Source organism: Chanos chanos, chromosome 2, assembly GCF_902362185.1.
Source record: "Chanos chanos chromosome 2, fChaCha1.1, whole genome shotgun sequence".
NCBI lineage: Eukaryota > Metazoa > Chordata > Actinopteri > Gonorynchiformes > Chanidae > Chanos > Chanos chanos.
This window is the reverse complement of record NC_044496.1, coordinates 31,316,272-31,328,955: the sequence shown is the minus strand read 5'-3', so window position 1 is coordinate 31,328,955 and position 12,684 is coordinate 31,316,272. Positions and strand designations below refer to the sequence as shown.

The following is a 12,684-nucleotide window of genomic DNA, read 5'->3' as shown; positions in this document are numbered from 1 at the left end:
ATGTATATTTCATTCTTTCTTAAGTATTTACTGTAAATAAACTACACAGCTGTCGATTTACCAAAAAGAAGGGCTTTTTCATGCTGTAATTTAGTTTCAATAAATGGTAAAAATTCAGCCATCTTATGCTACGTTATTTACTCTAAAAGCCTACACACCTGACACAGCTTTGTTTACGAAAATCCATTGCGACATACATATTTTGTAAAAACAACATCCATGCATATTTATTCATTTCCAAGCGGTGCCTACATATTCTATTACATGTGTGGAATTAGATTTAGCTGCGACTCATGATAGACGGTGGTAGGCTACTCGTGGTATGAACTAGTTTTGGCCAAATCATTCTAGTGCGGGAGACTAACAATAGACTATGGCACTTTATTGGGAGGGGGTTGGGAGGTGTTACTCGCAGGTTGCTTGGCAGGCTAGGTGTTAGGCTTCTCATAGCCCACTGAATGCCTTGAAAAGTCGTGGTGTTTGCTTCTATCAAGGCATAGAATGATCTGTTAGTTGTGGTAGATAATTAATTTATTAAAATGCAAGTGTAAAGCTTGATATGCTCGGCTGGGCTTATTATGTGGTATAAGCGATAATTTCACGGAGACAGACGAGTTCGGAACTGCAAAGCTTTAGTCTACTCCTCCAGCACCACCCAAAGCAGTCTCACACTCTAAACTTTCACAAGTTTTGATTTACACGCATTGTAATTCTCAACCAATTACTGCCTGTCTTGTCATTCCGATAGGTTGTTCTATTAGAGTCCAAGTATAGAGTCCAGTTTATAGCTTACTCCGTCACCCGACATGTCGCCCAACAATTAGAATGTTCAAATCTGTAATCGCCCTACAACAGTTAATTTACAATCACAATTGTCTCTGATTTTTGCACTACCTGGACCGTGCCCTTACAATAAATTAATCACTAGGGGCAACGACGTGATCATTGTCAGTCGACAACTGAATGTTGATACAGTCGGACTACATTTACAGACCAACCGCAGTCTAACTCGCAACGTGTGTGACATCCCGTATAATAAACTAATTCTCCAAGGTAGAAGATTAAATGTTAAAAAACAAATACTATGAAAAAGTTGCCTGAACTAGTCTTGTTCAGATGGTTTTCTCAGTCGAATTTGATCGAGACTTCCTCTGGAATTTATGCCTTTATGCCAAACGTTCTAATGAAATAATAATCGACTGCTAACACTGAAATGAATGATACATTGGCCGAACGCGAGTTGATCTTGTAAGCAAACTATTTGCTTCGTGCAAGAAGCGCCATCTAACGATCATTATGTGTCAGTAACAGTGTCCTTGTCTAATGACTCAGCGGTCATTTGACCGCCTAGCCGCGCTTTAAGTAGGTAAAACTAGCACGGCGCTCCTAGTAGGTAGTCACAGCGGTCAAATGACCGGCACTCGGCGCTTCTAGGTATAAGTAGGTTAAACCGGCGCGGCGCTTCTAGTGTTAAGTGCCTTGCTCAGGGGCACACGGCCTGTGGATGTTGGCAACCCTCTGATCACAAGCCCGGTTCTCTAACTTTTAGACCACGGCTGCCCCAAAAAAGCGGTGTCGTCCCTGGGCGGGCTCGAACCACCTACCTTTCGCTTAACAGTCGAGGGCACTAACCGATTGCGCCACAGAAACACATGAAATGATGTAAGTCCATGCAAGCATTCCGGAGAGAAACACACTTCCTGTATTAGCGGCCACTCCATTAAAATTCATTGGACAACAGTGGCCATATCCTTTGGCCTAGCAAAATTCTTTATACAACTTTTAATCAGGGGGGTCTGTAGATGATATGTACCAAATTTGGTGGTGATTGGATGTACGGTCTAGGACTAGTTCGCAAAAGTAGATCTTTCAAAACAATTCAAAATGGCGGACAATCCAATATGGTAGATGTTCAAGAAATGGATCCATTCAGCGCCACCAAGAGGCCAAATGTCATGAAACTTGGTGGGGCCCCAGTATGTATCATGTCAATGAACTGCACCAAGTTTGGGATCAATCCATGCAAGCATTGCTGAGATATGCTCACTTCCTGTTTTTAGCCTTCACCATAAAATTCATTGGATGACAGTGACCGCACCCTTTGGCCTAGCGGAATTCAAAATGGCGGACAATCCAATGTGGCAGATTTTCAAGAAATGGATCCATTCTCTTCAGCATGAGCCAGGGTCACAAGGTTCAAAAGTTATAAGCAAAAATATTTTGTGGAGTTTGGCCTGTTGGTGGCGCTAGAGACAAGGGTGAAATGACACCAAATTTGGTGACTGGATACCTTTTACTGCCCTCTATGAGGGTGCTAAATTTCATCATGATCTATGAAGGGCTTCTATGCTCTGCTATTGAAAATGACTTATTCCAAGATGGCCGACAAAGAAAATGGCTGACGGCTAAGGGTCATAGTATTCCTGGTAGGGATTGATACTGTGATGATGCACAAGAAGTTTGGCTCAAATATCTGCTTTTGTCTTGGAGTTATGGGTATTTGAATGCAATGTTTCATGTTTGCGTGATATAGCGCCACCAAGAGGCCAAACGTCATGAAACTTGGTGGGGCCCCAGTACGTATCATGTCAATGAACTTTACCAAGTTTGGCATCAATCCATGCAAGCGTTGCTGAGATATGCTCACTTCCTGTTTTAGAGGCCACTCCATCAAATTTCATTGGACGACAGTGACCGCACCCTTTGGCCTAGCAAAATTCTTTATACAGCTTTTGGTCAGGATGGTCTGTAGATGGTGTGTATAAAATTTGGTGGTGATTGGATGGACGGTCTAGGACTAGTTCGCAAAAGTAGGTTTTTGGAAAAATTCAAAATGGCGGAAAATCCAGGGGGCGGGATTGACACTGATGGGTCCACTCGACTCGCCATGATCCAAGGATTCAGGGGAAAAAAGATCATGAGCCTAGGTCAAGCGGTTCAAAAGTTATGAGCAAATATGTGTAAAAAAGTATGTTGATTTTTGGCCTGTTGGTGGCGCTACAGGGGTGGGTGGAGAGAGCCCAAATTTGGTGCCTGGATAGCTTGAACTGTCCCCTATCAATGTGCCAAATTTCACAACTTTCTACCAAGGGGTTCTAGGGGCTGCCATAGACTCCCATGGCGGAAACAATAATAATAATAATAATAATAATAATAATAATAATAATAGTGAAAAATTCTACCAATAACAATAGGGTTCCAGCAGCTTCGCTGCTTGGCCCCTAATAATAATAATAATAATAGTGAAAAATTCTACCAATAACAATAGGGTTCCAGCAGCTTCGCTGCTTGGCCCCTAATAATAATAGTGAAAAATTCTACCAATAACAATAGGGTTCCAGCAGCTTCGCTGCTTGGCCCCTAATAATAATAGTGAAAAATTCTACCAATAACAATAGGGTTCCAGCAGCTTCGCTGCTTGGCCCCTAATAATAATAGTGAAAAATTCTACCAATAACAATAGGGTTCCAGCAGCTTCGCTGCTTGGCCCCTAATAATACTAGTGAAAAATTCTACCAATTACAATAGGGTTCCAGCAGCTTCGCTGCTTGGCCCCTAATAATAATAGTGAAAAATTCTACCAATAACAATAGGGTTCCAGCAGCTTCGCTGCTTGGCCCCTAATAATACTAGTGAAAAATTCTACCAATTACAATAGGGTTCCAGCAGCTTCGCTGCTTGACCCCTAAATATAGCTGCAAGCAGCAATGCCGGGGCCAAGCAGCTGAGCGCCAGCAGGTAGAGGACTGATCAGAAGAAGCCCTGAAGAAGACAGCAGTCCATCAGAGTGTGAGCAGACATCCTTTGGTGGGACTTTGCGGGAAGCAGGGACCCGGGCCCGGTCCAGAAGCTCCCCCCATTATAGTGACTGGAAGCTGGGGAAGACCGCTGGCTTCCCTGAGGCCTGGAGGTTAGCTCCAGGGACTGAGGCCCCAAGGGGGAAGCAGGGAGCCAGGCCCAGTCCGGAAGCTCCCCCCCATTAAGGAGACTGGATGTTGGGGAAGAGCGCTGGCTTCCCTGGGGCCTTCAGGTTAGCTCCAGGGACCGAGTCTCACTGGGGGAAGCTTCCCTGGGGCCTGGAGTATTCCGTTTAGGGCTTGATACTGTGATGAAACACAAGTAGTTTGGCTGAAATATCTGCTTTTCTCTTGGAGTTATGGGTATTTTAATACAATTTTTTATGTTTGTATGCTATAGCGCCACCATGTGGCCAATGAAGGTGAGGACTGATCAGAAGAAGCCCTGAAGAAGACAGCAGTCCATCAGAGTGTGAGCAGACATTCCTTGGTGGGACTTTGGGGGAAGCAGGGACCCGGGCCCGGTCTGGAAACTCCCCCCTTTAGAGTGCCAGGAAGTCGGGGAAGACCGCTGGCTTCCCTGGGGCCTGGAGGTTAGCTCCAGAGACTGAGGCCCCCAGGGGGAAGCAGAGAGCCAGGCCCAGTCCGGAAGCTCCCCCCATTAAGGAGACTGGAAGTCGCGGAGGAGCGCTGGCTTCCCTGGGGCCTCGTGGTTAGCTCCAGGGACCGAGTCTCGCTGGGGGAAGCTTCCCTGGGGCCTGGAGCTCAGCCTTTAACCAAGTTTGGCATCAATCCATATAAGCATTGCTGAGACAAAGAAAATGGCTGACGGCTAGGGGTCATAGTATTCCAGTTATGGCTTGATACTGTGATGATGCACAAGTAGTTTGGCTGAAATATCTGCTTTTCTCTTGGAGTTATGGGTATTTGAATGCAATGTTTTATGTTTGCGTGCTATAGCGCCACCATGTGGCCAAATGTTATGAAACTTGGTGGGGACCCAGTATTCTTCATGTCAATGAATAGCACCAAGTTTGGCATCAATCCATATAAGCATTGCTGAGAAATGCTCACTTCCTGTTTGGAGCCTTCGCCATCAAAATTCATTGGATGACAGCGACCACACCCTTTGGCCTAGCAAAATTCTTTATATAACTCTTGATCAGGATGGCCTGTAGATGGTGTGTACTAAATTTGGTGGTGATTGGATCAACGGTCTAGGACTAGTTTGCAAAAGTAGGTTTTTGGAAAAATTCTAAATGGCGGACAATCTAGTCAGGCACAAATTGACGTGAATGGGTGCATTCGACTCGCCGTGACCCAAGGATTCAGGGGAAAAAAGATCATGACTCTAGATCAAGTGGTTCAAAAGTTATGAGCAAATATGTACCCAAAAAAGTACCTTGATTTTTGGCCTGTTGGTGGCGCTACAGGGATACATGGATTGACCCCAAATTCGGTGCCTGGATATCTTGGACTGTCCTCTATGAATGTGCCAAATTTCACACAAATCCACCAAGGGGTTCTAGGGGCTGCCATAGACTCCCATGGTGGAAACAATAATAATAGTGAAAAATTCTACCAATTACAATAGGGTTCCAGCAGCTTCACTGCTTGGCCCCTAATAATAGTGGAACTTACTAACAGTTACAATAGGGTTCCAGCAGCTTCGCTGCTTGACCCCTAATAATAAATATAGCTGCAAGCAGCAATGAAGGAGCCACGCAGCTCGTGGGCACCAGGCAGACAAGTAATCAGAAGAACTTGTGAACAAGATAGCAGTTCATCACAGGTTGAACAGACCCATTGCCACCCACTCTTACACACAAAAATCAACACGGAAATCGACACAGGGCTTTTGAGGCCTGTCATAGAAAACTGTTGAAAACATAATCATATTAAGATGACTGAAATACAAAATAGTCACCACAGATGGCTCATAATTTCTCAACTGGGGTCATCTACTGTGATAATGCTGAGGAAGTTTGGTTGAAATACTCTGCTGTCTTCTTAGAATAATTTGAGATGTAATACATTTGTGTGGTATAGCGCCTCCATGTGGCCAAATGTTATGAAACTTGGTGGTTCCCCATCACTTCCCTTCCCAATGATGTGGTCCAAGTTTGGCATCAATCCAAGCAAACATTGCTGAGATATGCTCACTTCCTGTTTTGGGAAGGATTCAGGGACAGTAAAGCTTCCTGGGGTAGGTCAAAGGTTAGGAAGTTACAAGCAAAAATGTACTCTAGGGTTTGACCTGTTGGTGGCGCTACAGCCAATGGTAGAACGGCACCAAATTTGGTGACTGGATACCTTGTAGTCTGCTCTATGAGGGTGCCAAATTTCATCATGATCCATGAAGGGCTTCTGTGGTCTGTCATTGAAAATGGCTTATTCCAAGATGGCCGACAAAGAAAATGGCTGACAGGTTGGGGTTAGGGTTAGGGCTCGATACTGTGATGATGCACAAGAGGTTTGGCTGAAATATCTGCTTTTGTCTTGGAGTTGTGGGTATTTGAATACAATTTTTTGATGTTTTCCTAGTATAGCGCCATCATGTGGCCAAATTTCATGAAACTTGGTGGGGCCCCAGTATTCTTCGTGTCAACAAATTGTACCAAGTTTTGCATCAATCCATGCAAGCATTGCTGAGATATGCTAACTTCCTGATTGGAGCCTTCGCCATCGAAATAAATTGGACGACAGCGGCAATACCGTTTGATAATAATTTTTTTGATGATTACTGGCCAGAGTGTGCTTGAGATGATATGTACCAAATTTGGTGGTGATAGGATCAACGGTCTAGGACTAGTTCGCAAAAGTAGGTTTTTGGAAAAATTTGCATTTGACTCATCATGACCCAAGGATTCAGGGGAAAAAAAGATCACAACTCTAGGACAAAGGGTTCAAAAGTTATAGGCAAATATGCACCAAAAGAAACCCTAGATTTTTGGCCTATTGGTGAAGCTAGAGGGATGCATGGATTGACCCCAAATTTGGTGCCTGGGTACCTTGGACTATCCTCTATCAATGTGCCAAATTTCAGAAAAATCCACCAAGGGGTTCATGGGGCTGCCATAGACTCCCAGAGGAGAAACAATAATAATAATAATAATAATAATAATAATAATAATAATAATGAAAAATTCTAACGATTACAATAGGGCTCCAGCAGCTTCGCTGCTTGGCCCCTAATAATAATAATAATAATAATAATAATAATGATAATAATAATAATGAAAAATTCTAACGATTACAATAGGGCTCCAGCAGCTTTGCTGCTTGGCCCCTAATAATAATAATAATAATAATAATAATGATAATAATAATAATAATAATAATAATAATAATAATAGTGGAACTTACTAACAATTACAATAGGGTTCCAGCAGCTTCGCTGCTTGGCCACTAATAATAGTGAAAAATTCTACCAATTACAATAGGGTTCCAGCAGCTTCGCTGCTTGGACCCCTAATAATAGTGAAAAATTCTGCCAACTACAATTGGGTTCCAGCAGCTTCGCTGCTTGGACCCCTAATAATAGGCGCTTTCGCACCGGAGGAACTTTTCCATAGTTCTTAGAATTGTTGGAGAAATTACCCCCTTTTCCGCGTATTCGCACCGCAGGAACTTAGAACGATTATAGTTCTTAGAACGCCGTTTTGAGGGGCCTTTTTAGCTCCTACTTCAGGGTAGGTACTTTCGCAGCGCAATAGGAACCTTGTGACATAGGTGTACAGCCATTGGTCCAGATGCAGGCATAGATGATTGCAACCGCCATTTTTAAAGATCCGTGCAAAATATAAAGTCTTAGAGCGTATTACATTTAGTTTTTGATATTCATGTCTAAAATGTCTTAAACTGTCTGGAATTGTAGGAGGGGAAACATGGTTTTATGTTGTATTTTACCGGTATTTTATATCCCCCAACAATGACCATTTTTGCAACGTCCAATGTATATTTGTACATTGAAGAGGTATCGTACACTCCGCTTTGGTAGGTGCTTGTGTGTCCGCTTGTGTGGCTGTGATCTGCATTTTATCCTAAAATAAGAATGTGTTTATCCAGCTTACAATTTGAGGGCTACGGCCGGGAAAAAAGAAAAAAAAAAAACCACGATGCTGCGAGCAAGCGTCAGGCACAAGCGCTATGCTAGCACCCCAAAAGTACTGCCCATCGAGTCACTCACTGCTACTGCGGTGGTAAATGCATAAATGCAGGGGGACATTTTTTTTCCATTGGACTGGTTCTATCGCCATACAGTTTTATTTTCGTCAATGAGAAGGCAATTATATGTTATCTAATGTGCACTCAATATTTCTGTCATTCAAATTCAATAAAACTCATTAATTGTGTATACTGTAGTCTAGTTTGTCGATTTCTTTTGCCGCAGTAATGGTATTTTTTTGCCTTTGGGGGTATTTAAAAGGTCTTAAAAGTCATTACATTTGTACTTAAAAATGTGCATCTATCCTGGTTAGTCGTAAAAACAACATCTCTTAGCTGCTGTACCATCGGCCGGCTTACGTCGCTTCAGCGTTCCTAATGGTGGTGCGAATGCAAACAGAAAAAAGCCCTCGAACATATGTAGTTCTAGGGGAAGCTCCCCAGGGGGTAGTTCCTATCAAATTAGACCCTAGAACTGTTCGGTCCGAAAGCGCCTAATAATAGTGGAACTTACTAAGAATTACAATAGGGTTCCCGCAGCTTCGCTGCTTGGCCCCTAAGTATAGCTGCAAGCAGCAATGCCGGGGCCAAGCAGCTCATAGGCACGACATAGACAAGCAATCAGAACCACCCTGGAACAAGACACAGGTCCATCACAGTGTGGGCAGGCTGACCCCCACTCTTAGAGCCTTAGCAGATGCCAAGAAAATCCACATAGCACTCCCATGGCCTGCCATAGAAAATCAGAGAAAAAAAAGGAGAATACCAAGATGACTATAGAACAAAAAAGGAGAATACCAAGATGGCTATAGAACAAAATACAACACAGAGGGTTCATAATTTCTCAACTAGGGGCTTTTAATGTGATAACTCACAAGAAGTTTGGCTGAAATATTGGCTTTTTGTCTTGGAGTTATGGGTATCTTAATACATTTTTACATGTTTGTCTGCTATAGCGCCACCGTGTGGGCAAACTTTATGAAACTCGGTGGGGACTGAGTTATCCCTGAGTCAATGTACTATACCAAGTTTGGCATCAATCCAACAAAGCATAGCTGAGATAAGCCCACTTCCTCTTCGGAGCCGTCACCATCAAAATTCATTGGACAACAGCGGCAATACTGTTTGGCCTAGAAAGATTCTTTATAGAAGTTTGGCTCAGGTCCCTCTCTGGATGAAACATACCAAATTTGGTGGTGATTGGATCAACGGCCTAGTTCGCAACAGTAGGTTTTTAAAAAAATTCAAAATGGCAGACAATCCAAGGTGGCAGATTTTCAAGAAATGGATCCATTCTCTTCAGCATGACCCAGGAAATAAGGTGACACAAAGATCACCACTCTAGGTCAAAAGGTTAAAAAGTTATAAGCAAAAATATATTGTGGAGTTTGGCCTGTTGGTGGTGCTAGAGCCAATGATAGAATGACACCAAATTTGGTGACTGGATACCTTTTACTGCCCTCTATCAATGTGCCAAATTTCAACAAAAATCTACCAAGGCGTTCCAGGGGCTGCCATAGACCCACATGTGACGAAGTATAATAATAATAGTGGAACTTACTAACAATTACAATAGGGTTCCAGCAGCTTTGCTGCTTGGCCCCTAAATATAGCTGCAAGCAGCAATGCCGGGGCCAACCTGGGCCCAGCCCAAGAGGTCCTCCGGCTTGGGTGCATGCCAGCCGGGTAGGAAAAGGAGCTTCCCTGGGGCCTGGAGGTTGGCTCCAGGGACTGAGGCCCAGGGGGAAGCAGGGAGCCAGGCCCGGTCCAGAAGCTCCCCCCATTAGGGTGCCTGGAAGTTGGGGAAGAGCGCTGGCTTCCCTGGGGCCTGGAGCTCCCCCCAGCGGTGCGCCTGCCGTGCGGCTCCGGATGGGCTGAGAGGTCCCTTGGCCTGCCTCTCCTGAGACCCAGGGCGCAGTACCCGGCACTCTGTTGGTCCCCGAGCACCCACTCTCCTTGGACCCCTAATAAAATTCCGAACAAACACAATAGGGTTCCCGCAGCTTTGCTGCTTGGACCCCTAAGAATAATAATAATAATAATAATAATAATAACTTAAGAAGAACAATGTGACTACTAACGCAATCACATAAAAATACGATCTGGTGGCTTAATACAAGTATTTCTAATGATAACACATGCAAGGAATATGTGCAAAAGGAATTTAAAGACTATATGGATAATAACAACAATGGAGAGGTATCGCCAAGTGTTTTGTGGGATGCCGCAAAGTTGGTGATTAGAGGAAAGCTTATAGCTTGATGAAATTGATTGTACTTTTCCTACAATCTATTTGGGCAATATTCCAGATAATTTATTGATGGAAGACAAATACCTATTAAAGATACTATTAGCAGCCAGCAAGAAAGCTGTAACATGAAAAGGGTTACAGATTGAACCTCCAACAGGGACTGAATAGATAGAAATTGTGAATGATATTCAAAACATGGAAAGAATGACCTTTTTGTTAAATCTGCATGTACTTTTTTTTTAAATACTGGGAAAAATGGATTATGTTTGTGACCCCCTGTGAGGATTGAGTGACTCATTGGAAAATGACATCTCCACAAGTACAATGTTTATATGAATGCACAGGTGACCAGTTGTTTGTTTCGTTGTGTTTCATTGTATGTTTGTGATTTTCTTTATAAATAAAAGTCTAATTGAGATAACCATAACTTAGAATAGTTACTGTTAAAATGACATTCAGGTAAACAATCTCACTATTACTTAATACAGGTGGCTACAAGTGGCACTTCAACAACTTACTGTGAATACGTTATTAATCAAAGAGTGATAAGCGAATAAATGGGGTTTGTGTGAGACTCTGTGATAAACATGACTAATCGCTTCAATTATTTACAATATATGATTTGTTTACAGTTTAAAAGATTTAATATATAGAGGTTGTAGGAGTGTATAGTTGGTATTAGATAGGCTATAGCTTGATAACCAAGCAGTGTTCATATCAATAAGTTGTCTTTAAGACAAACCGTATGATGGCTGAGAATGATTAGCTTTGCCATAAAGCTATAAAAGGCAGGTTGATCTTGGTTCTGCACATGAATGGGGTGTGTATGTAAAGATCTGTGATAAATCTGTGGATAGGCCTGTATGTAAGTATCTGTGATAAATGTGTGAATTGGTCTGTATGTAAGGATCTAAGATAATTGTAGGATCGGGGTGTGTATGTAAGTATCTGTGATAAACATGTGAATGGGGTGTGTATGTAAGGATCTGTGATAAACGTCTAAATGGGTTGTGTATGTACGTGTAGCAGATCAATGTAGTATTCCACTTGCCACATACTGTTTATCTATTTGAGCCTGAGACCCTGCCCCTCGTGCCTATACAGACTTGGGAACTAAAACTCCGCCCCTTCTTCCCAGTCTTTTAACCGGTAACAGAGGGGTAGGTTGAAAAGTTTAATCACTCATTAATTTATTCAATCTTATGTTCCAAAATCATATCTAAGTTATTTTATTTATTATTAATAATATTTTATGTACTACTAAAGAACACGTTCTGGAAATGTAACGTTTTTATATAGTTGTTTATAGCGATTAGCAGATTCATATCAGCTGTTTGACCGGCTGTCGCTGGGCAACGCAGCTAACATTTCTTTTTTTATTGTGTTTTCGTGTGGTTTCGGTGTTGCTGGAGAGTGAAGATACTGAAAGTGTTATTATTGTTGTCAGGTACATTTTATTTGTTTCATACGTTATTATTTTTATATATATATAAGATTATATAGTGTACATATAGTATTATTAGTTTTTGTATATTGTGTTTTGCCCCAGTCTTTTAACCGGTAACAGAGGGTGTTTTCGTGTGGTTTCGGTGTTGCTGGAGAGTGAAGATACTGAAAGTGTTATTATTGTTGTCAGTCAGGGGAAACTACGAATAAACATCAATGATCACAAATTATCGGTTTGGAGAGATTATTAAAAGGAAAAAAATACACAACGCAGAGTTAGAGATAACTGAAGAATCAAGACCGTTACATAAGGATCTGCGATAATTGTGTGAATGGGGTGTGTTTGTAAGTATCTGTGATAAACATGTGAATGGGGTGTGTATGTCAGTATCTGTGATAAGGCGGTTACATACGTTAAGCAGAGGCCGAGCTCCGCTGGAATGATGATGGGAACTCTTACACATTGCCTGGTAGTCGTACAGCGTAACCCTGACAGATGAGAAAGAAAACAAAGACGGACATGACATCACATACGCCTCTTTATTTACTAGACTCATGGTTGTCAGAACAAGGTCCACACTTCAAGACTCAAATGTCTACCCATGTTTTAAGCTGCAAAAATTGTAATGTGCATATAAGTAAAAACATCTAAATCAATTAATTTAGCTTAGGTAAGGTAAATTAAAATACCATAATGATAATGTGATATGAGCTGATGGATATAATCAGACAAAAAAAACAAACTGGGGCTTGATCCTGACAAACTAACATATATCAGTATCTACAGCATCACATGATCTTTCCCTTTTGGTGGGTTCTAATGCATTTGAGCATGTGAATGTGTAGGCTGATGTCTTTACCTTTTGTACAAGCCCAGTTTAATGAGGTGGGACATCACTGATCCATCCACTTCCCCAAAGAACTTCCCCACCTGCACAGGGCACAAGTCACAACTCACACATGGCAATGTGTTACCAATGCACTGTTAGCACAGGTAACATGAGAGAATGTGTGTGTGTGTGT

General features: G+C 42.2%; 1 protein-coding gene across 1 annotated transcript in view; it reads right to left on the bottom strand.

Moving 5' to 3' along the window:
- cacna2d4b (calcium channel, voltage-dependent, alpha 2/delta subunit 4b) overlaps window positions 1-12,684 on the bottom strand; it is a 63,313-nt gene that overhangs the window by 14,036 nt on the left and 36,593 nt on the right. The window contains exons 32-33 of the mRNA XM_030765239.1: window positions 12,522-12,592; window positions 12,075-12,150 (exon numbers count right to left, since the gene is read on the bottom strand). Coding sequence (XP_030621099.1) covers window positions 12,075-12,150; window positions 12,522-12,592 — 147 coding nt within the window. The remainder of the gene's footprint in view (window positions 1-12,074; window positions 12,151-12,521; window positions 12,593-12,684) is intronic.